Source organism: Barbus barbus (genome assembly GCF_936440315.1).
Source record: "Barbus barbus genome assembly, chromosome: 49".
In the NCBI taxonomy this organism is placed as follows: Eukaryota; Metazoa; Chordata; class Actinopteri; order Cypriniformes; family Cyprinidae; genus Barbus; species Barbus barbus.
Window position 1 is genome coordinate 5224108 of NC_136727.1, and position 25916 is coordinate 5250023.

At 42.4% G+C, this 25916-nt stretch overlaps 1 protein-coding gene across 2 annotated transcripts in view; it reads left to right on the forward strand.

The window, feature by feature from the left end:
* Positions 1-993: 993 nt before the first annotated feature.
* LOC306867835 (BCL-6 corepressor-like) overlaps positions 994-25916 on the forward strand; it is a 44169-nt gene continuing 19246 nt past the window's right edge. Inside the window, exons 1-8 of one of the 2 annotated variants that reach the window (XM_079413744.1) lie at positions 994-1694; positions 9911-9990; positions 10820-13813; positions 15025-15081; positions 15484-15691; positions 17545-17832; positions 19484-19873; positions 24406-24710. In XM_079413744.1, the coding sequence (XP_079269870.1) occupies positions 9988-9990; positions 10820-13813; positions 15025-15081; positions 15484-15691; positions 17545-17832; positions 19484-19873; positions 24406-24710 (4245 nt within the window). In that variant the 5' untranslated portion in view covers positions 994-1694; positions 9911-9987. The remainder of the gene's footprint in view (positions 1695-9910; positions 9991-10819; positions 13814-15024; positions 15082-15483; positions 15692-17544; positions 17833-19483; positions 19874-24405; positions 24711-25916) is intronic. The other variant, XM_079413745.1, reaches the window with a different exon arrangement.

Sequence of the window (25916 nt, forward strand, 5' to 3'; positions counted from 1 at the left end):
TTCTAAAACGTTCTAAATGCTGTAAAAATGGAATGTTTCAAACATTCAAATATAGGTTCTGGGAACTTGCGGAACTTTGATTATTAGGCTAATCATTTCAGTTGCAGTTGTTGAATCGGATGAATAGTTATTGAACGATCGAGTAAGGTTTACAAAAATTTTCTTATTTTTTCATCTTTAAACAATGTTGCACTATTGTGAAAACTTTCATTAAACATTTTAATAAAGTTTATCCATGACATTAGCACCATTAATGCCTAAAATTGTACATGACAGAGTCGTTTTAAATAAAACTTTGGCTTCAGCTTCATATTTCTAGGCCCCAGCGAAGTCTGTCTTTTTTTAAAAACTTTTTTATGCAAGTGCATTTCTGATCACATTCCAGTAACTAATTAATGATATTTATTTGGACTTTTTGACAACAAAAGTACAACCACAATTATACCTGCTATCCAAAAAGTAAAGAACTGCATCCATTTGATTTGGAGTATGTCTTCATGTGCTCAAAAAAGTGAACGAGGGTTTACGGTTTAAAGCGTTCTGTTGGATATGATTTTAATGCTTGATCAATCTTATATTGAAAATTTTAAATACAAATTTGTTCTGCTTAAAAAAAAGTCACATTTATATCTATATAAGCCATCTATAAGGTTTAAAACACCCTATAAATCCACCTACCACCTCCTTCTCTCTTTATAATATAAGCCATTTTGTGGTTTTCCAGAAGCCTCTCAGCGGCACTGCCGATTAATTTTGTTTACGGAGCGCGTACGCTGTGCAAAAAACCCCCCTCTCGCTGTATTCTACACTGGCGCATCGAGTCGTACAGAGGGAGCGCAGCCTACTGGGTTTATGGTAATTGCGGTTGTTCCCCCGACTGGCCTTCTGGGTAAGAGAGAGAGAGAGAGAGAGAGCGAGAGCGAGCGAGGGAGGGAGAGAGAGACAGGCGTCTTGCGCTCAGCTTTCATTCCCCGCTGCACGCGCTTACGGAGAGACGCACACACAAGCAGCAGTCGCGCAAAGCACTCAGCGCGCCAGGGATATCGCGTATCGGAACCGGGACAAAAAGACGGAAAATTTTCCGTGATCGGTCCGTTAGATTAAAGAGAGAGAGGGGAGTTCGTGTGGCGGTTTTGTTGGCCAGTGGTCCGTAAATGTGCCTGTGAGGACCGGCCCGTGCACACACGAGCAAACACACTGCTGCCGTTCTCGCGGCGTGGCTCTCGATCGCTCGTTATCTCACCCGAGCCCAACATGGCGCTGCGAGGCGTCATATAGCAGACTGAGTTCAGTTCAACCAGAGCCCCGGGGATTTTTCGCCACCTGTGCATTCACGCGATTCGTGTCGAAGCAACTCCTCTTGTGACTCAAAGGAATTACGTTCGACTGCTTTTGCATGGATGTATATGGATGTATATTCGTGTTCACAGTTTTTCCAGGAGTGGATATTCGTATTCGGCAAGTCCGGAGATACTCTGAACTTCTGAAGGACTTCCTTTGAAAACACAGAAAAAACTAAGGTTAATAGATTTACCTGAGTTATATATAGGCTACACAGTAATGCAGCTTTCAGTAGGAGCATCTGATCCTCTTTTGTTTTAACTTAAAAACTAAAAGAGTGAAAACTTGCATTTAAAGAGGAAACCCCATACTTTCCGTCAGACTAGATGAACAACAAGCATCACTACATTCAGGTAAGAACGTTTTAGGGTTTATTATTGATGTTTTCCATGTCTTATCTGCTTATGTTTGTTCCGTTATATTGTCCAGTGTAGGCAAATGAGTCCGATCAGTTTCGTGCGGACCTTTGGCAAAGCTAAAGAGGGGTTTGTTTTTGACACCTAAAGCTATTTTAAACCACGAACTTTGTTTTGACATTATTCGGTGTAAAACTTGTGTTTGCTGATAAGTTTTCAACATTTTGTCTCTGGGCTGACTGGTGTCGCGCTCGGGCGATGTTGTTGACATTTCTTGCTGGTGGTTTGTGTTTGTATATGAATATCAGACATTGTATAGATTTATAAAATGAAAAGCAATCTAGTTTTTCTGTCAGTCCGAAGACTGTCTTCACGCGCTAACGAACCGTTTCCCATATTACGGGACTTTCCTTTTTAGTAGCTAACCTTTTTAACTGCATTCATAGCGAAATCAAATCGTAGATTTGTGGAACTGTTGGTTTCTGTGAAATTCACGTGTGTTAATTTTTTTTCGTGTTGAGTAATAATAAGACTGCAGCGCGCGCTCGCGGTGGCGCGTGGACTTTCTTTTTCCGATCGGGATACACCGCGCAAGCTATTGATTTCGCGAGCCTCGCCCTTTTATATGACGGTTGCTAACCTTATGAAAATTGCAATAAATTATCCCTTTCGGTATCTTGAAAAGCTCCTAGAAAACAAGAACTGGATGTGACCTCCAAACAAGTATGTATATATACACGTTTGGAGGTCACCTCCATTTCTTTTCTTTTTTTTTTCCAGTGAGCTTTAAGAGGACTGAAAGGAAACCTTATGGACAGAAGAATCTTATGAATTCATTTAAAATGAATGAAATGTTTCTTGTGGAGCCTGTGCTTGACATTGAAGCGAGGTAGTCCTCAGTATGACCGCTTTGTGGAGACGCTGTAAGTCCTTCTTTTGTTAATAGACACGAATGTTGCCGAGACACTTCGCGACCTTCTTGCGCTCAAAGTTATTCGCTGTCGGGTTTTGTCCGGGACTGGAGGAAAGGACTTGGCCGGTTCCTACTAAGTGAAGACACTGACAGTGTTGTGTGTAATCTATCATAGAGCTTTGAAGTTTGAGAAACCTCTTTGTCCTCGACAGGCGCGGCCGTTTGGACATTGAGATCCGTACTGATGCTATTTTTTTCTCCACTTCAAATATTTGACTCAGTATGTCACGCAGACTGTCGTGCGATTTTCTAATTACAGACATTGCTGGGTTGTCTCACCCTGATGCTTGCTTTGTTGGAAAACCTCCGGGTTGCATCAAAGCTGTTAAGGAGCTGTGATGGTATCCGAAAGTTTGTAGGTTGAATTCCCACAAGGGCTGATCAATGAACCATTATCACTGTGCCTTGAATAAGACCCCTAATCCCAGGTTTATCTATGAGTGTTGGTTAAATCACCCTTGATAAAAAGATGTTAAATTCGTATTTGTAAGGAGTTTAGACAAAACAGAAATAAAATTGTTTCGCTAAAGTGAAGATACGTTGTTGTTGGTTTTGCTGAGGCAAACTTAGGCCCTTAGTTACTGGCCTGGGTTAATTTTTCACAGGAGTCTCGTTTCTAAATGCTTGCGATGTGCTATTCTGCGTAATTAAAGCGCTGTGGACGCTATTAATCAAACATGTCAGAGCGTATCAGTATGAATCCTGGTGGAAAGAAAGCCCCGGATCCATCCATATTTTCACAGGCTTGCCTAAACGGCTACCGCAGATTTTTTTTGGCATCCAGTGTTTTAGACTGACTCAATCACAAAGTGCATTTCAATCTGACGCGTATGCTGCACTCTTAACGTGTTCTTAAATTATTCCACAACAGCTCTTGTTATGGATTCCCAATAAGACCCATTTGGCTGTAGAAGTTTTTCAATTGGCCCATTGAATCTTTGTAGATTAAAAGAGTGCTTGATATTATATTCATAGGCTCTTTAGATCAATGTAGGCTATAACTTTTTGGGTTATTTCGTGCAGGCCTAGATGTTCTTCTGAAGAACTAGACAGTGAGAAGCCCTTTGTTGCCCTTAAATGTGAAAAATATGAAATCACGAAACCCTTTTTGCTTGTAGTTGGAACCTTATGATTGTGTAGACACACACACACACACACACACTACACTGAAGCATTCAACTGAATAAGACTTTTTATACTTTGTAGCAAATCAAACATTGCAAACTTTATAGAGTGGAACTAATGACAGATTTAATGTTATATAAAAGCCGACAATCTGCTCATTATTTGTTCCAATCTGTTCAAAACAACATAATCGAAGCTTCCGTAGCGGTTCAGTTTTTTTGTCTTAAATGATCCCCACTTTTTAGACTTTTTAGACCCGCACTATATTTCTACGCATGCATTTATTTTTGTTCTTAATCTCTGTTTTGTTGATGCAATTAAAGATTACAGTGTTTGTGAACTGGCACGAATACCGGTTGTTTTCCACCGTTTATTTCGTCCACTCCCCCGACTCGTCCTGCCGGGACCCCCAGCTCTCCGGGTTTGTTTATTTATAGTCCGTCAGCTCAGTGTGATCTCACGCCTGCATGGTCTCCTCACCCACGGAGCCTGTCTGCTGGAGACAGACCAGCCTATATTCCGATGTCAGCGTCAGATTTGCAAGAGAGAAAGTGTGACATGTCTGCCCCGTATTGTAATGCTCTATACCCGCGGGTGGAATTTAGACCGACAAGTCATGGCCTGAGTTAAACCGGTGCCACAGTTCACAGAATATTTTAAGTGATTGGCCATGAATCTGGCGGAAATCAAAATGAGCCACAGAGTTTGGCTGCATTAGTGGTTACGGAGACAGAACATCAGAGGCCAGCCCACTGCGGTCAATGGGCTATTTTAGCAGATTTTTTTGCTGGTTATTTTGTGTGGCGATTTATATATTACGACGCTATATGAAGTATTAATATTTTAATCCGTTTAAATATGTGGTTGAAATGTGCTCTGGCCTCGAGGTGTAGGCTATTACGGTAAAAAAAAAAACATAAAAAAGAAAAGTAAAGTTCTTTGGGACAAAAGGCGTATTTTCTGTTTATTTTAGACGCTTTATAATATATATTGTGTATTTATAACAACTTTTGCTATTGGTTAGAATATTAGTTTGCGTTTCAGATATGAATCTGGAGCACATCTGTCAAAACAAATCAATTAATCTCATTAAAAAAAAACAATTTGCAAACATTTGGGCTAAATATTTTGTTTAACACCTAAGCACCCGCGAGCAGACAGAAAAAAAATATATATATATTTTTTTACTAAATCGTATTGCCAGAGTTTGCTTTTGTCTTGGCAGTCCGTTTGGCTTTATTCGCCAGCGTGGAGAGATGCGCGCGGATCGGATTTCGGAGTTTGGCTCCCGCTGGAGACGTCACGGTTTGATTGAAGTCTCTTCTCGGTCCGAGTGGTCCCGCGGGACGGCGCGCTGAAACGGGAGAGCTCTTCTCTTCTTTTCGCCGAGCTTTTGTGCCGCAGCAGGAGCCCCAGCGTGCACGGATCGCTGCGCGCTCCCGGAGCGACGCCTACCCATGGATACATTGTTTTCTTTTCTTCGCGCTGCATTTCTTTTTTTCTCACACATTAAAAGATGGGATTTTTGATACAAATTCACTGTATTGGAGATAATGCAAAGACGTGGTTTGAAAATGCCAGTCTTTAGGTTCTACTTAGACCCGAAAAGGAGAAGCGCAACTTCCACAAGGATGTTTTTTCCCATAGCAAACCAAGTAACCTACTGGTGCTTTAATAAACAGCTATTAGTCGGTGTCTCTCCTTATTATGGTGGAGAATGGTAGGCTATATTAGTTAAACGATTAACAGCACGCAATGAGCTGCAAAGTCATCATACATAGACATGATAAAGCCGCTCTCAATTAAAACAGAACCACACACCCTGAAGAGGTAATGCTTCAGAAATAATAAAAGATATATGAAATCCTTTATGGTTTCATCCACACATTTAGCTATCCATATTAGACGTTTAAATATTTTATCTGCATTCACATGTGGTCTCTTTTAATAACAGAACAAAATGTGTCACCTAACACGTCTGATATAGCAAGATATATATTAGTGAGTGAAGTGGGGACATAATCTGCTCATTATCTTGTGCACGAGCTAAAAACAGCCAGTTAGGGTGTCTGGAATTAAAAAGGGTACGGGAATCGTAAGAAATGTGCCTGTTTTGCGTCCTTAACTCTTCATGAAAGGTTCTTTTAGGACTATTTAAATGCTTGGAGAATTTTTTTTTTTTTTCACATCATGTCATCTCATGAGCCTTGTGAACACATTTATTGGTTAATTTCAAATGGAAGTTGGAACATGACTGAATAACTGACCCAGATTAATTCAGTTCAACTGAATCACAAGTGCATTTGACTCACCAAAATGATCCGGCTCAGAGTAATTCGTTCGGAGAACAGGTTGTGAAAAGTCCTTCGATCGTGAATCGTATAACGTTTCGCACTGTAAATTCAGCAGTGAGGTTCTGGTGCCGCTGAATATTAGAGCAATAAACACCATTAAAGTGCAGGGTTCGATCTACATCGGCGGAAGGATGCAAGTTCAAGAACCGAACGGAACCGAACGTCAATTGGGTTTAAAAACGGAACCAGTTCCGAATAGCAAGTCTCAGAGAACCCAATCCGTATTGATTTGTATTCGCAAGCAAGAAGAGAAAAGAGAGAGAGAGAGAGGGTTGGCTAGAGCCAGCGCTGTAGTCTCTAGAGAACACGCACGCAACCCACCATTTCAGAGCAGCGCAGAGCGCTCACGCGGCAGACGGAGAGGTGAACGAGAGAAAGCAATGGCTGCGGGGGCCGCACGCGGAATGTGTGCGCTGCCAGCGCGTGGGGCTCGCAGCAATTCGTATCGCTTCTCGCAGCTGAATGTCTGCAGGCAAATAATCACTTTTGTACATGTTGCGTCTTAAATATCCGAGCCCTGCCCGTGGAATCTTTTGTTTTTCTCTTTTTTATACAAATATATAATGGGCCAGCCAATGCATGTGCGTATAGAAAAATGAAAAGTTTTGTCTTGTGTTGTAGGCTATAGGGATGCGAAACATGCATGTTGACTGACTCTTTGACTAAAAGATACAAATAACATTTTTTGTTTGTTTGACAAACTATAGATTTCTAAAGATTTTTTTTCTTTTCTCGAAAATTTGTGTTTAGCCTATAATAACGGGCAATTATGTTCCATTATCCTTTTATACTGTCCTAGAAACGATTTACCATGCCTTAATTGTTTTGCAACTTATCAATCAATCATTTTACATATAAATATTATGAAATGAATATTTCTCCCAGACCTAGACTTTATAAACTGAAAGTTAAATAACATTAGGCTAACCCGCACATTCAATATATCAATATTTAGCCTACTGTGTGGAAATTTGTAGTCAGGTCAAGCGTGAAAATATTAGGCTATTTAAATGTGTGCATTTAAGACAGTTCTAAGATGCATAATATGCAGTGTATGAAATGAGCAACAATGGACATCAAAAATGTTTAAACGCAACAGTAATTTGAGATGCTGCATAAATGACGTTGCGGTGGAAGTCTTTATAAAAGTATTTTCTACTTAAAACTTTTTTTTTTTTTCCTTCTAGGCCTATATGTTTTCTAAAAGTAAACTGCTGCAGAAGTGCATTTTCGCTCGGAGTTTAGAGTAATAAAAAAAAAAAAAAAAAATATATATATATATATATATATATATATATATATATATATATATATATATATATTCTGCTTTATTTATAATTACCACAGAAAGTGTCAAATGGATCACATACCACGTCTGGGTTTGACCTTCGCTAATATGTGATAATCTAGGATAATTTATGTAGCTACAAGTGTCAGTAATGTGGAAGGATATTTCACCCGGAGCACCTTGCAGCCTATGACACGTTCATTTTCAGTTAGACATTGGACGCTTTGCGCTTAAGGTAATAAAGATAAGCCCATACCTTCCACAGCAAAGCAGTTCTCTTTGAAATGAAGCGCTTTAATGAACATATCATCTTCACATAAGGGCTGTATTACATACCTTTTCATAAGTTACGGAGGCATGCAGTGCATTTTAGTAGGCTATAGGCCCTACATGTCTTGAAAAGCTTTTATCCTTGTTTTCCCCCTTCATTCGGCTTTGTTTTTGTCTCCTGCTTACGGATATTATAAAACATTTTACTGCCACTTTAAGAGTAGTAGAGAGTGTCGGTGCGGCGGACGATAGACTTGGCGATCTGCCACAGTTAGAGAGCTGATGGCTGGGCCTCTGGGGCTCCTAGGTGGAGATCTCAGCGGCCTTCCTTTCTCTGCACTTGAGGCCTTACTACAAAAACTCACACCTCAGGAGCTAAACATTTAACACGCTTTCATGCTCCGCACACATTATAACATCACCTCGTGTTCTTCTATCAACAACACCGACCTGATGCAACGGCTTTCACGCCTGGTAGTGCCTTTGGCTTATCCGTGCCACACTGTCACGCAACGTCTTTGGTTATAGGCATTGAAAATAATTATTTTTACATTATGCATTAGGCCTATATTTGTTTTGGTCTTTTTTTTATTCTTGTATACCAAATGGCAAATTCAAGGATAGAAATATCTTTCTTTGTTAATGTGCATATTTTTAAACGTTATTTTCTTTTGTTAGTAATTAATTATTTTTGCTTTTTGGCTATATATATCATCATTTGAATGTGTATGTATATATGTGGGTACTTTTATTTGCTTTATAATTTTGCGCATTTACCTGCACGCTCTATTAGGTTTGAAGTGAGACGAACTTTACGCGCTGCAAAATTACAGCATTTTTTTCTTGAGCAGCGCAGCGCGCAACAAACCAACTCCGTTTCTGCTGCAAGCATTTAATAATGGTGGAGCTAAAGAACATAAAATACGTAGCAAATTTTAACCTTTGTATAGTCTGTTTAGTTTGAAAGTCAAGGTGATTAGAAACAAAGTTAAAACAGCCCAAGCAGCTCGATTCAGTGTTGGCTCACCTGCATTAAATGGCAGACAAAGCGCCCGGCGAGCTTGGCTTGTGATTGATGTCTTTGAGAGCGGAGGTTTCTTTACTCCGTGGGGGGTGAGTACCCCTCTTGCCGAAGCGCCCCTCAAACGCATAATGTCCTCGCCCCCGCTGGCGCAATGAAAGAGCAGGTCACAGAGGGGACGGAAAATGAGAGCGCAGAGAACGTGACTGAATGGCCAAGGCGAGTGGGTTTCTGCTGCGCTCCCCACGGCAGGGTCGGATTAGGTTTTGCGAGCAGAGGAGCATGGGGGAAGGGAGGCACACGCTCCGGGAACAGGGGCAGAATTTACGTTTATTAAGTTTAATGGCGGCTTAATGCTGGTGTAGTTATAGAACAATAATTCAAGTTCAAGAGGGCTACTCACGTGCATGTGCTTAGCCTGAATAGCAATGCATCTTTTACTGTTTTGCATAAATGCAACTGCTTTTAGTGATTGTAATTGTATTAATACATTTTGCTTGTGCATTAAAGGTGTTGTGCAGCACAGGTTGCTATGGAAGTGATGCATGCACATCTGTGTGTGTGTGTGTATGTGTGTAGGTTGGTTTGATTGATGACAGAGGGCAAACTGTCTCACTCCTTCAATAGCAGCGACTGTGGCCATGTCTCTAGATAAGCTCTGGGTCTGCGTTATTGAAATCTGGGGTCTGTAGAGCCATCAATAACAGAGGCGCAGCCTGCCTACTCAACAAAGCTCTGCTGTAATGTCTTGCCAAGCCATGGGGCTGGAGCGGCAGTATTTTAGGGGGAGGGGGCGGCTTTTGATTGCTGCTTTCTCCGCTGTAATGATGACCCCCACCCCTTTGCGTTGGTCTTTATGAGTACAGAACACAGAGGGATTCCTTATCAGAGCAATTGCCCTGAGATAACAAGGCACGTGGCCTGGTGACCGTTCGTGGAGACGAAGGCATGTGGATGTGGAAAAGCAGGCCAAGGCCTCATGAAGAGGTCGTTTCTTATTTTTTCTCTCTCTCTCTTCATGTCAATTTCTCTGCTCAGTGATCAAGGTTAATTTTCACTGTGGTTCATTGTGTTTTCCCTTGATCTGAAAATGGTATATGAATAAATAATAGAATGTGGTAAATATACTGCCTTAAGAGCTGCATGATGTATAAGATCTTTGTTTGTTTTTTTCTCCAACAGAAAATTATCCTTATGGGATGGTGAAGACCAGGGAATCTGTTGAGAACTAACAGAGAAATAGAGTCCTCATTCAAAGCATGGTAAGCATTTATTTTAATACATACTCATGCATGTAAACAATAGATATTCTCTTTTAGTTAGTCATGTGTGAGAACAGCTTTGTGTCATTTCTTTTTTTCATAGAGAGACAGACTTCAAACTATCCCCTCCCACATTGTAATATATCAACCTGTCATGCTTGCAAAGAGCGTAATCACCTGTTTTCTTGCATTAGAATTTTCCATTGTTGACAGATGCATTCTCTCAGAATGCACAAGCCAGGACTGGCATAATTTGACTCCCAGGTCGCTCTCAGGTATTATGGGAAGACCGATCTGTGCTGTCTGCCAGACTGCCCGGAAAGCATACATCAAGGCTGCTGCATTTCCCGCACTATAATCTCGCTGCAGCTAACATTTTAAAACGTTTTCTGCATTCGCCTGTTCTGACCTTGACTAGTGCAATGTGTTGTGATGTCCTTGTAATTTCCTATGAGTTTTTTTAAGGTGGTGGGGAAATCATCAGATTACTTTGTATGAATCAGTATGCGATTAGAAAGTGAGATGCTTTTCTCTCTGACCTTTTAATAAGAAAGTCTGATGTTTATATAAAATGACCACTTGTGGTGTCTGTCATGTGCTGTGATTCATTTTTGTGGTTCTTATCACATGCTGTCTCTTATTTCAGTGATAAATCTGCCCTCTTATTTAGTGAAGGGCGATAAAGATTGGATGGATTGAACCTGCTGTTAATCTGTATTGGCCTTTTGTTCACTTCTCTGTTCGTTGTCTGAATCTTATTGCTCTTTGTTTGTTGTCTTCTGCACTCCTTCTCCCCCCACCCTTACCACTCTCTGCTCTTTTGTCCCAGGTGGATGCGAGTACAACCTGCAGAATGAACCCTCTCAGTGCACTTGGCATCGATCGGGCCAGCCTGATGCGGGAGAGCCTCCATGTTCACGGAGGGATGGTTTATCCACCAGGAATTCGGACCCTGCCGACTGAAAAGGGCTATGTTGGTGACAGGATCCCTGACTTGCTCTACAAACAAGATATTTCTCTCGACAGCAGAAAGACCGCAAACAGTTACGTTGGACTTTATAAAAGTTCCCCTCCTGGGATTCAAAAGCCGCTGGTTGTGCCTGGGTCTGGTGCAGATGCTTTAGGGTTGGACAGACGGGTCATACCAGCAGATAAACCCCCAGAATTGAGTCTCAATGGTGGTAGCAGCTATCTGCGGGTTCCTTGGATGAATCCCTACCATGAAGCTGGAATGTACTCCTTCTTAGACTCCAGTAAATACACTACTTTGAACATGTATAAAGCATCAATCTTGTCACAACCACCACCTTACCTTCCCCAGCATTTGGCCTACCAGTCTTTATGTGCTGGAGCAGGAGGCAGTGCAGCTGGTACAGAGCGCTTGTTTTACATGCCCCCCTATCCCCCTGCACCTATATCTTCGCCCCTTGCTCCTCCTCTCAGGATCCCCACTGCGACTGTTGCCCCTACTGCACTGTCACCTATGATGCACCACCAGGACAAAACGATACAGAGTATTGGTCCAAGGATTCACCATGAGCCCTCAGCATTTGGGCAGCATCATCAGCAGACCCAACCCCACCACCAGTCACCCAGTGATAGGCAGCACAGCAGCAGTGGAAATAGTGCCAGCAACAAGTCCATGCGGACCCCATCCAGCAAAAACACAAGCAGCACTAGCAGTAATGTTAGCAACAGTAGCAGCGTTGGTGTTAGCAGCAGCTCCAGTTCCATAGTCTCAGTAGACTCATGTCCTTCACTTGTAATGCAGCCGCCCCGCCCTACACCACGCCACTCTCAGCCGCCTGCAGCACCACCACCCCCTCCCCCACCGCTTGTGGATAGCACTATGGATTTCCAAAAGCCTCTGTACAGAAGTCCTTCCTCATCCTCGTCATCGTCACCATCGGTTGCTCGCCCTGTCTACATTAGCAGCATGTCCAAAGAGCTTCGCTCTCCAATTCGGCCTACTAGCCAGAAGCCTAAAGCCAAAGAGGCAACCATGGAGTCCAACAAAGGTATTGGGAATGAAAGAAAGAGCAGCAGCTCACCTGTTAAGACCTCTTCTGAGAAACCACCTCAACAGGGGCCTATTACCAAAGACCCAGCAGACAAGCCTTTAGACCTGTCTGCCAAAATCATGGACTTTGAAGGACCTACCAATGGGTATCCCCCAAAATTAGAGGCCTTAGCCAAGCTTGGCTATTCCCCTACTGCCCGATATGGACTTCCCCCAAACAGGGAACTTTTAAAAGAAACTCTTTCTCCATCATCCTCCACAGTAAGCACTTCTTCTAAAACTCCAGAAAGGCCTGAGATAATTAGCACTTTACCATCTTCCTGGGTGGTGCCAAGTCCTACCCAGACAATCAGCTCTGAGGCAAGTCAAAACAAAGGCTCCAGCATCATCAAGAATAAGAATCTTGAACATGTAATGCCACAGTCAAGAAGTTCCTCTTGTCCCAGAATTGAAAACAATGGCTCGATCCCAAGTTCTGCCCCTACTGTCATGACTACAGCATCTCGGCCATCATCTGTCTCACCTTCTCCCAAGATTAATGGAGAATGGCCAAAGTCGGTTCCCACCCCACCAGAAAAGACCCCAACAGCTACAAAGCCCTCAAAGACACTCAAAAAACCTGAAACCCCTGAAATTGGCTTTAAGCCTCAGCAATCACATTTGGAGAATGGACATGCTCCAAGCCACCTCTACATGCCTCAGGGTGAAACTTATCTTCCTCCCAGCTTAGCATATTCTAACAGATATCTCTCATACCCAGTACCCGAGAGTCTTTCCCTTTCCCACTTGCAGTTGTCAGGAAAAGGGCCAGTTTACCCTCATCCAGTTCTACTTAGCACTAACAGTCTGTATTCAGCACGTTTACCACCCAAACCCGGCATCCCATATGGAATCCCACCCAGTCATGGAGAATATCTGACCTACCATGACTCACAAGAGATGGTCCATCCACTAATGTCTTCCCACCTGCCCATGGACCACAAAGTCACTGAGCGTCTGGAACTGAGGCACAGACCCCTGGACAAGCCTTGGCATCACGATGAGGCTCCGTACAAGCGCCAAAGCATCACTGACACAAACCCAGGCTACAAATCTGATAGGGAGTTTGAGAGGCAAGAAGTTTTAGGCTTAAAGTATCAGAGCAAGCCTCACATAGTGAATAAAGAGGAGATTGTCTGTATCGACCTGGTCCAAGATGACACAGATGGCAGTCCAGAGCCAGACAAACATAGTGCCGTCGATGCCAAATGCCAAGAGCCAGCTAAGCCAGTCGGCAGTGGGACAGGGATGGGGAATGAGAGTGGCAGTAATTCTGAGGGGAAAGAGCCAGAGCTCATGCAGATTTTGCGCTCCGGCCAGGCTGCCGTATCCCGGCCAACTGATTCAGAGCGGCGGGCAGAGGTATGCAGTCCGCCTCGGCCAAAGAAGCAGTCTGACTCTCCTATGCACAGCCAGAGTGAGGAAAGCTCCTCTGAGCATAGCCCACTACCTGACATGTTGGAAGAGCAGACACTGCGCTGTGCCAGAACCTCTGGCGAAAGGGCTCGAGCTGATGGTGCTGAATTCAAAGTTGATCGGCACCACGCTAATAGACAATATGCGGAACTGGGCAAGGATGTACCAGAAGATGCAGAGTCCCATGAGGATGAGGAGGAAGGACATGGCTTGTCAAAAAGCAAGAAATCCAGCTTGGCCAAGAGAATAGCCAACTCCTCAGGCTATGTTGGCGACCGCTTCAAGTGCGTCACCACTGAGCTGTATGCAGACTCCAGCAAACTGAGCCGGGAACAGCGAGCCTTGCAGGTGAGTTCTGCAATTCTTGTATGTCGATTGGGATGAATAGGGAAGTTTGTGCAGTTTTGGAGCATGTCACATGTCATTGTCACACTTTCAGTTTGAGAAGCATTCAGATCCCGTAAGGTCATGTAAGAGTGCTATAATGTAAGAACACCTCATATATTTTTTGTTCCCTGGTCAACTCTTCATGTACCAGTAGGTGTCATTGATTTAGGTAAAGTTCCCAGCCATCCTGAGATTTACAGCTTCTCTTTAAAAATAGCTAAATGACCTTAGTTCCAGCCTTGAACGGGCACTCGCATCTAACTTCCACACTCTGTTATATTGAACGCCTTGCTAATTACAGATCTTCGTAAACCACACTTCCTCTCCTGCTCTCTCTTTCTAGCAGTTTTTGGGCCCCTGCTGTGAATCTGTCAAACAGGCTTTAATGGCAGAAGTTCTACAGTTAGCATGAGAGAACTTGGGTGTTTGTACAAGAGCACACACACTTGAGTGTGTGGTTCAGTCGACGACTGAAAGGGTTAACACAAAGTGCCATCTGTGGCTGCTTTGCCCAGTCGTGCAGAAGCTTAGCTGCTGAGTGTTTGTGTGTGCGATTGCATGCCGTGGCCTTGCTAGCACATAATGCTGCAGGCAACTGTTAACCTGCAGGTGAGCCCTAGAGACTGGTGTATGCTGGGCATACCAAAACATAATCGCACACCCTTTCCTACATGCTTCCATCTTGCACTCCGTTCCTCTCTTTACACATGCACACCGTTAGGCCCCCACTAGCCATGTGCGTGGTGGCAGCCCTCCCAGCTTAAGTGAAATCCGGCCCATTCTTTCCTGATGGGGAAGATTACAGTTCTTACCAGCAGCAGCGAGCAGAGCACTCGCCGACTGGCAGAGTCATTAGTGCACACACACATAGTCGCGCAGCGGAGGGAGAGCAAGGGAGAGGCTGATGGAAGACAATGCCCTAATTTCAGATAGCCCACACATTTTGGAAAGTTCTTTTTTAATAAGCCCAGTATGTTCTACACATTTCCACATATCATACATTGAAGTTTCTATCATTTAAACAAGCCTTAGCATTCTCAACTATATCATGAATTTCCCCATATTTTTGTGTTTGAGGGTAAGATAATGTTTGTTTGCAGATGTGTTAACTTTGTGTAAATATTCAATTCAAATCATTGAAAAAGACATTGAGCCCCATTCTGATTGCTTAGATGGAAGGATTATCACAAGAGGACAGTAATTTAAGTCAACCAGCTGCGTTTTGGGAGGTCAGTTCATTTTATTTTTAAATTACTAATCAGTTGAAATGAGTAACACTTGGTTTTGCGCCCACAGGCGGTTGTGAAGTTAGACTTTATTTCCTTCCTTTTCCCCCTTTCTGAGGGGCCCTGAAAATTGCATGGTCAAATATGAGTAAAATGAATCCCCTGATTTCACCTATATCAGTTAGCTTTTGTTATAAGTTATTGATATGCATTTGCTGCATTTACTCTAATGCGCTTTAGCTCCTGTTCTACTCTCACTGCAGATTTATTTTATGAAGTTTTATTCTGTATTTTCCCTCTATTTTTGTTGTACTGGAGCACACGAGAGACAGGCTTTACAGCTGGTGCTCGTAACACTGGATCTGGTTTCACGATTGTGCTGTGTGTGTGTGTGTGTCTGTGTAGCGTGCAATGATGCGTTTCTCGGAGCTGGAGCTGAAGGAAAAGGAGGGGTGTGTGTCGTCTACAGCTCCCGGACTGGGGAGAGAGCGGGAGAGAGAGAGGGAGCTGGCAGAGAGCCTGCACGGAGCGGGAGACTGGGAACGAAGCCAGCCAAGCTCCAGGCCCTCCGCAGTCCTTTCGGCCCTCTCCGATCACACCGAGCAGCACAACGGTAAGATGCTCGCACACACACACACACAAAAGCGCAATCCCTCTCCCGCTCCTGCGCTCCCTTTTATTTTCTTTCTCTTTTCTGGCTATCTTTGTTTCACACTCTGTCTTTTGTGAAATGTCTCTAACTTTCGTCTTGCTCGCAGGCTGCCTTTTTTCATGCATTTCGCTCATCCGCTCTCCCTTCTTCCAATCTCTTGCGATCTTCAGTATCCATCCCAGATTCACAGGCGCTTGCTCGTTCTTCACCCCTCGTCCCCAAACCCCTTACATTTCCTCCCCTTGTCACTAGGGACGGTCCCTTGTGCTGTGGCGCTCCATGCTACAGCGTTAAACCAGCGGAAACGACGTGGTAAACATGGCTTCCGCCACCGCCACCCTCAAACAGGAAGCGCTCACATAAACATGCACATGCTCCGACTCTCTCTCCGTCTCTCTCTCGCTCTCTCTCTCTCTGCTGTTTTGGCTCTTGTTTTTTCCACTTGAGCTTTGGTAATGGCCTAATGCCATCAGATTTCCAAATCAACACTTTGCTGCTATGTGACCTCGCTCTCCCTGGTGGCTTTCACAGAGGCGAGGCGTTTCCTGTGCATATGGGTCAGAGAGTGTGTGTGTGTGTGTGTGCGCGCATGTGAACGCTCGCATGTGTGTCAGCCACACGGACAATTAACAGCGCTCTGGATTACATAAACAGAGTGCGCTCGGCAGACCGGCAGTTCCTGTGAAGCTTTGAAGGTGAAAAATGCAACAGAAAACCTTCTACTGTAGTTTTAATTTTTCGAATAAGATTCTATTTAAAAATCAATACAGTTTAAGTAATTGTTTATTTGACTTTGTGCGTCCTTTCAGGATGTTTCATGTCCTTCGTTCCTCTCTTGATTTTTATGCCCCGTCTGTCCTTCAACATCTCTCTCTCTCGCTCTCTCAGAATGGCCACATTAACTCTCTCTGGGTGACGCAAATGATGTTACCATGGTGATCTGTTTTGGTTCAGAGTTGCTATGGTGCACACATTGCCATGAATTATGGGATGCATGTGGTGTTAGTCACATGCTTTGTGCGTATCTGTGAGAGCCCGGGGCAGGGTGGGCTGCATTCTTACCCAGGCCAGTATAAAGGTAGTTCTGTTCTGCATCGAGAGCGCATTAATCGAGTCATTTTGTATGCATGATTACGCACCATTTTTTATTAATTTTGTGGAATGTGTATTTTTGGGTAAATTTTATAGATTTGGTTCATGTGTGACTTATAAGGTCTCCGCTAGCTGCGTAATGTGTGAGTGCATGATTTTAGAACGTGTATGTGATGCTATATATGGTGCGAGTGTGTGTGTGTGTGTGTGTGTGTGTGTGTGAGTGAGTGTGAAAGAGAGAAGCGGGCGGTATGGAGAGTGAGCCCCTAGCGCCTGTCTTTGATCTGCGCTGCTGCTCTTAGCTGCCGGGAGACATTCTCAAGGAGCGCTTTTCACTGCCACACACAGAACAGGAGAAAGCAGAGGAGAGGGAGGAAGGGGGAGGGACAGGAGACTCGGGCTGGGTTGCCGCTTGCGCTCTTGGCACGGATGTTTCGGGCTAATTTAAGCTCGCAGAGAGAGCGAGCGAGCAAGTGCATCCCTGTTTGCCATCTAGCTCCCTGTGTGGGATGGGTGTGGTGTAGTTAGCACAAACACGCAAGTGTCCAGGGTAGGGGGGATGGGGTTGTTTTTCTGTAGTCTTTTTCTTTCTATCTCTCTCCGTCTACTCTTGACCTCTACTGGTTTGTCGTGCTTCTTTTGAACTTGGAAAAAGGTCTTTCTTTGCAAGCCGGTGACGCAATGTGTCAGACTAACACAATTGTGTTTGTGTGGCTACGCAGGTGCGACGCCGACATGTGCAAACAACAGAGTTCCCGTGCTCCAGCGGTGCGGCCCACCAGCCGATGTCCCGCAGTCCCGCCGAGCAGAGGAGAAGAGAGCGAGGGACGTGAAAGGAGAGGAGGAGGGGTCTGTTGGCACGGCGACGGGCAGAAAACGTGCATTGGGTTTGGAACAGAGCCAAGGCCACCCTGATTGCGTGCACACCGCAGAAGAAAGAGATGGAGAGAGACGGACGAGAGGAGAGGACGATAATGGCATCGCGGCGAAGAGAGCGAGACTGATTTCAGGTAGACATCAGGGTTGTCTGTCTCTCCAATGTCCTTCAGCATGTCTGTCCTCATTTTCCGTCTCTTCTGTCCGCCAGCTACAAGTAGTGGATGGTCTGCTCTGTCTTTCATCTTATCGCCGACCTCCTGACACGTCTCACTGTCTCGCTGCTCTTTTCCCTTTTCCTCTGCTTGCTCCAGCTTTGATCCTTTCGCTGGCCTTTTCGATTCATCTTGATTTGTGTTTATTGCCGTCACATGGTCCAAATAAACACAAGTGCCGGGCGTTCTCTGCCCTACTCTCTCTTTGTGCTCAGTCTAAAGGGCGTTTTCAGACATCAAAACAACCTTTGTATAAACTCGCATCGCTTAAACTTGTCCCAGAAAGCTTGTTTTTGTCAGCAAAACGTGGGTGTCTGTTCAGCTCTGTACTTTTATTTAAAAGCTATCAAACTGGTGGGTGTTTGTGCTCTAGAAGGAAACAACTCTGTTAACAATTGGAAAACAATTCCTGCTCTAAGTGCGCAACCCCTTGTTTATACTATGCACTGACACAAGTGAACATTGCTAAATTCAGCTGTAAATGGGATGCAGTGCATTGTGGAGATGCATTACGATCCAATTCTGGGGATGCATTGTGAACTTTCAGAGATGAGCGTACAGCCTAATGCATCCTAAATGTGTCAGTCAAGCAACAGCTAATGATTCATATAACCACATACTTATTATGCCAGAATAAGAAATTTGGGCAAAGTTTAGTACGCAATGTAACATGTAACTATGAATTATATAATTTAATTACAAAATAAATGTAACCGTAATCTGTTACAGTTACTGAGAATAAATGTGTAATTGAATTACAGTTACTTATGAAAATTTTAATTTTCATTACAAAGGGGGTTACATCTGAATATTTTCTAACGCATGTAGATTTTTTTTTTTTTTTTTCTCCCAAATTCCATTTACTGCTTTAAAATGTGAGACACCAATGTTTCAGGAGTTTACGACACAGAATAGGACACATGCTTATTTGATAACCATTTTATTTCCTATTTGGGTTTGTGTATATGCTTTATTTTGCTTTATTTTAACAGTTTTTTCCAAAGCATTGTTAGATGCCAGTGTTTCCTGTTCATAGCTATGCAAAGATTTCATTTCAAACTTAGTAAACTGATTTTAAATCTGTATTTAACCTCAGAATGATTTCAATGTAAAAAGAGGCGTTAAAGTCTGATTTTGTGGTGGTTATGCTTTAAAATTAAATTAACATCTTAATTCAAGTGATGAAGGATTTTGAAGTCTGACAGTAGTGTTGATTACTACTCTAAGGTTAACCCTTTAAATGTTTTAAAATGATTAACATTTAAAAACATTTGATAGAAATGTAGAAAAGTAATCAAACGGTTACATTACTTTAATAAAGTAATTGAAATGGTTACACTACTTATTACATTTTAAATAGGGTAACTTGTAATCTTTTACCTATTGCATTTCCAAAGTATCCTTCCCAACACCGGTCACAAAATCAGAACCTACCCTTCTGATTTGAGATGCATAGTAAATCCAGGTGTATCCAGCAAATTGTCCCAGCTGATTTAGCACTTAAGATCGGATCATCCGAGCTGAATGTTAATACAAGGTATAAACGGATTGCTTCTATCTCTCTCCACAGACGTGTGGCTCCAGCCCTCCGAGCAGGAGGTGAAGAACCTGAAGGTGTGTATTGAGTTGACGGGTCTTCGGCTCAGTAAGCCCCGCCACCTCCCTAATCTCCAGGAACTGTGGGGTAGACAGGGGCAGCTCAACCATGACAGGCCACAATTCGGGGCACCCAACATGGGTTTGTCTCCCACATCCAAAGCCTCTCTTCCACAACTCCAAACCGCCAGGAGGGAAAAGCTTGACCCTTGCCCCTCAGAGTTCCCGAGAGTTGCCCACGGTGTCTCTGCTGTGGATCGAAAGGTCAAAGCGAATGGATTTGAAGAGAAGGGGGTGAAGAGGAAAGCAGAAGTAGAGAAAGGCTGGACTAAGGACCAGCTGGAATACCCAGAATCCGACATAGGTACGTCTCCTCATTTTGTCTCATTTAAATGCACAGTTGTAAGTGGAGAGCAGAGCATTCTGGGTAGAATAGAGAAGCCTGTCTGTGAAAATCTTTACAGGACATTTGTGTCAAGAGGACCTCAAACTTAAGATGGCAAGGGACAATGGTGTAAATTGGTTTTGTCATCTGTTATCCTGTTTTATTTGCATGACTAAACAGTTTCCTCTTTTAGCCACAAACCATTCAGGTAAAGAATGCCGATACAGAGTGCTGTTTCTTATTCACCACAAACTACATACTACGCCCTACAGATGGCTTACATACTACACTTTATGCCCTATACCCTACATATGCCCTACATACTGCTTCTCTACGTCCTATGCATTGCACTCTACACAATACAGTCTTTGTAGTATCTCTCTTTGTAGGGTACAAACTACATCCTGCACCCTATAAACTACAATCTACGCTCTGCACCCTACCTTTTACACCCTGTTTCCCGCAAACTATTCCCTACACCCTAAATATTATGGCCTCACATCCAACATAGATTACAGCCTTATACCTTATATATGTCATACATACTATATACTGTATTTTACACAATACATATTACAATCTGTATCCTTAAAACTACATATTGTGGCATACAATCTACACACTATACTTTACAAGGTATACACCACACCCTACTTAGTATGTGATGTACCCTATATACTACAGTCTATATCCTACACACATATACTACATCCTACCTTTCTATACTTTACAAACTACATTCTATAGTCAACATACTACACCCTACCTCCTACATCTGAATGCTTTAAACAATGGTATGGCATACATCCTTCTCACATCTAGTATACTACACACTACAATTTACATGATGTACACTACACCCTACTAACTATAAAATGTTCATACTATACAAACTATGTCCTTTCACATATATCTGTTCACATACTAAATTCTGCATACTACACCCTACATACTACACCCTGTTTCCTTCGATTGGCAGATCATTAAATGGTGCTCTAAGCTAAGACTAAGTCTCATTAAGTTATGCAGGTCAGAGAAGGACCCAGAAGGAGAGAACTGAGCAGGGAGACACAAGCAGCGTGAACAAATGAGACACAAAGAGAAAGGGAACGAACGGCTGTTAGAGAGCAGAGGGAAAGGGTAGAAGAGAAGGAGTGAAAGAGATGAAAAGAGGATACAGAGCGCTGAGAGGAGAACTGAGGTGAAAGACGAGAGCGAGGCAGTAGGGAGAGGCAGATTAGAGGAAAGCAGAGCACGTCGCCCTGTGTCTGCGGCTTTGGGATAGCAATAATGATTCTTGTTGATTGACAAGCCAGGCTCGCACTCGCTCGCACGCACACACACTCTCAGGCGCTCGCTTCCTTGTTGGTATAAAAGCATCGCAGAGAAAGCGCATGCCGCAGAGTAATGAGCCATGAGATTCCACAACTGTGCAAATAACAACGTGTGTGTGTGTGTGTGCTGCCCGTCAGTATCTTGGCTGCTGGATATTGTGCTGGCGTTCTGTCAGGAGGATTAGAGAGCAGCAAGAGGAGAGACGAGACTCTTTATCTCATTCTATCCCTCACTCTGTGCGTGTGAGTAATATGTCCTATACATATGCATCTTGGTTTCACTCAAGCTGAGAGATGGTTTGCTAGTTAATGCATTATTTTGTGTGTGTGTGTGCCCAGTTGCGTGCTAATGGGAGGCTAATATCCCCCAGATGTCCCTATCAAAATCCGTCTCCCACCGCGCACACACATACTCTCGCTCTTCAGCCGAGGGAATTGGTACGCACAAGCAGGCTAATTTGTGTTGTCTATGACGAGGTGTGAGAGACAAGACATGCATGCCAGTGATGCACGACTCTCCGCTGTAAGCCCCAGGGTGTGTGTGCGTTTTTAGCGCACTGCTTCTGTTCTGTTGATTTTTAAAGGCATTAAGGTCTTTGCTCCCCTTTTGCTAATTGAGTGATTCACTTAGGTTGCAGAGCACGCACACTTCTGTGCGTTTATGTGTGTGTATGTGTGTGTGTGGTGTAGGTGCAGTGAATCCGGTCTCAAGGGTTCTCGGGGTAGGACTTTAATTAGCCTGTTGAAGGAGAGGAGCACTTTACGCAGGCTGGAACAGTTTGCCCATGAGGATGGGTTCTTGTGCGCAAATGCGCACGCACCAAATATGAACAGTTGCACAGTTGGTGGTCTGTGTATTGAAGGTTCTCTAAGGTGCTTTTGTCTCGGGTCGATCTATTAGATCTGCCAGCTTCATCTACCAAACCAAATCACAGCAGAGGCCGCTGATGTGTGATGGATCTGATTTTGTGGTGAGGAGGATACGATTTGCAAATTTACTGCTTGTGTAAATTTTTTGCATGTTTGTGAGTATTGGTAGTAGTGGTCATTTTTCGGGATTTTTTTTTTTTTTCCGGTTGGGAAATATCTAGATAGTAGGGTGAGTGAAATTGCTGCAATAGTTTTTGTGGTTGCAAATGAGAAATATTGTTTGTGAACAAAATTTCTAATGTTTATTTGAATAATTACTCAATTCACCAAGAATGTGAAGATACAAAACTGATAGGTGTTTTTCTTAGTGAATGTAAAAATGTATGCAGTATTTACTTAAATTTATCAGTTGGAAAACAAAACTTATAGACTTTGTATACAAATTATTGTTCTTATTTTACTAAAGTTGCACTAAAAGTTTGACACACAATTACCAAAAATTCAACAAAGTTTGCTAAAATTCTACCAAATTTGAAACAATGTAACAAATGAATGGAAAGTTTGTATATGTACTGTTAAAATAAACGCTTATCTTGTTTTTATATTTATCTGTTAAAAAGACTGTGAGAACATTTGTTAGCAAAACATCTCGTTATTGCCCAAATTTGATCATTTGATACTTGGCCTGCCTGATATATTTTGATATTTATTGGTGTTTTGGTAGTTGGTAGTGCGTGTTTTTGTTGGCTATGTGGTCTTCTGTCTTTGGCGTCCTCTGTTCTTGCTTGCATGCATGAGAGAAATTTCCTCTGCGTGGTGGGGCTCTCGCTGGCTTTGTGTGTGTGTGTGTGCGACTGAATGGGGAATATGATGAATAATGGAACAGATGTGGAGCGTGCTCGGTTTCTCTCTCCCTCTCTCGGCCTTGCGCTCACCCTTTCATCGTCTCTTTCCCTCGCTGCTGCATTTCTCTCTCTATTCTTCCACTTTACGTCTGTCCGTCGATTCTCCTTTTCTGTTCGCTGTTGCTTCCCTTTTCATTTGATTTCCCTCTCTTATCTTGCTCTTCCTTTCATGTTTTCCCTCTTTTCCCTTCCGTCCTTGATGTTATCGCTTAAACGTGCCTCTTTTGCTTGAGCTCTGGTCACGTGATGCAAAATAGAAAGCAGGCGAAGGAAAGGATGCATAAATTTTTGTAAATCTTTTCGTCCTTTGTCCGTCCCTCATAAGGCGGTCAGCCTGCTGCTGTTCATTCTACTGCTGTCAGTCTGATTTACCTAATGAGACTTTAAGAAAGCTTCTGTCGGTTTGATATGTGTGTTGCCCGTGATGAAATTTCTCACAAACCGTAAATCCCAAATTTGTGTTCTTGCTATTTATTTTTGTGTTGTTTCCTTCCAGTTATATTTTCTGCGTAATTAGTTATTGCGGAATTTACAATTCAAAAGTTTGTTAGTATAGAATCTGGGGCTACAAAATTCTGTAATATTCTTTACATTTATTTTATGAATTTTAGTATTTTGACAACACGTTTGCACTGTAACATTTGCATTTTCTGTATCTCCCACCCTTTGAATGTTCATTAAATATTTTGTCCATTTGTCAGCTGAATTTGTTTCATTCTACTGTAATATTTTCAGCAAATTTGAACACATTACATAATTCTTACATTAGACTTTCCACCACAACCAATGCAGAAAAGGTACAAAAAATGTTACTTTTCAGATTTGTTTTCTCTCCCACCATTTGAATGTTTATTAAATATTTTTTGTTTATTTTTTTATTCTACTGTATTATTATTCTCAGCTAATTTTAACGCATTTTACCTATTTCTTTTTTTTACTTACTGTTTTTTTTTTTTTTTTTTTTTTTTTTTTTTTTAGAATTACATAGATTTTCCTCCACAATTGGTGCAGATATTAAGTATTAATTATTTTGTTTTTTCTTTCAATTATCTGTATCCAGCTAAATTTTTCCTTTCGTTTTTACTGCAAGATTCTTCGCTAATTTTAATACATTTTACCAAATTTTCACATTTTGTAGAATTATGTTGCTTTTTCACCATAATCAGTGCAGGAACGGCACAAACAAAAACGGTTTCAACTGATTTTTTTTTCTGTTTTATTTTCCTTCCCACTGTAACATTTTGAGCTAATTTTAATGCATTTTACCAATTTTTTACATTTTGTAGAATTAAGTGGATTCTCCACTACAATCAACGCAGAAACAAGCAAAAAATGTTCAGCTTTTCCGATTTTAACATGAGCGTAATATTAGCCAACGCTTTTAATCTCTCTTTCTCTCTAGCAGTTCCTGTTCTCTCTGACGGCTTTTGTGCCGATACCATACGGAAGTTTTCCTCCTCAATTCCATCTCACCTCTCGGAAAAACGGCAGCGATTGAAGGAGCACCGCAAGTCACTGGGATCCTCCTCACCCTCTCCAGACCCCGACCGCACCTTCCCATCTCGTTTGCGCCGGTATGGTGACCCTGAAAAGCCAAAGGGCAAGCGGCAGTGCAAGACCAAGCACCTCGGCCCACAGGAGCGCAGGATGCTGTCGCAGTCAACCAATGAGGAGTGTCCTGAACTCAGCCCTGCCCACCAACACAAGGTAAGAGCGGAGGCACATGTCTGTGCGATCACAGAAGGTTGAGGTGCTCGTTTATCCGCACAAGAGAATGTCCTTTCTTTGTCTGCGCGAGAGAGGCTAGCGGTGCTCTTTGCTTTGGCTCACAACCCAAGCGTTCTCCCCGGGCTCAGCGAGGAACCGTTTAAAAACGTGTCTCCAATCACAACAATGTTAATCATCCCAATTAGGGAAGCACCACGGCTCTCAGGGACGGCTCAACGGACGCGGGAGGGGGTCATAGCGTGTGTTTAGAGTGCGGTTGCTTTGACCTCCTCTCGTGCTGAAAGACAGACTCCCAGCGGAGAGATGCAAGCGAGGGGGAGGGGAGAAGTGAAGGCCGGGTCAGAATCTGGTCTCTTTCTCTCTCAGTCAAGGAAAATGATTCCCCAGTGAACTCGCTGTGCATTCTTTAAATAACACCGCCTGCGTTCTCCCCACACGCAGATGTAGTGCACACACACGTAGCCTGCATTCTGCAGCCGAACACACAACACACACACCTAGAGTCCACAGCGTTTACAGCAGACAAGCGCACTTCTATGAAAATATTCTGTAGGTGTTTACACAATACAGTGCGTGCGGGTTTACTTGGTTTGCAAAGTTGAACTGCTTTTTCTGAAACCTGCCTTTGGGGATATACGGGACATCCTCAATTGGGAAAAATGACTCATAACAGTTTGTGTCTAGTGGTTTGCTGAAATGTGTATATTTTTCCTCACCTTTTCCTTTTCTTTTCCTTTTTTTTTTAATGTTTTATCTTTTTACTTAAAACAAAAATCCAAAATATTGGAAAAATGAGTGATTATTTTTATAATACACTTCTTCTAATTCTTCCTATTATTATCCTATATATATATATATAAAATCAGTATTTATGTATTGTTATTATTTTTATTACATTTGATTAAAAAAAAGTATATATATATATATATATATATATATGGAGAGATATTATACATTTATATATTATATATAATATATATACATTTATTATTATTATTATTAATATTATTACAAATTTTCTCTTTCTTATAAATATATTTATTATTGTTGTTGATCAATAATAATGTATTAGGATTTATTATTATTACTATTAAATAAATTTGATGAAATAAGGAAACAATTAATAATTAGTTTATTATTATTATTATTATTATATACACATTTTTCTAATTATTGTTATCATTA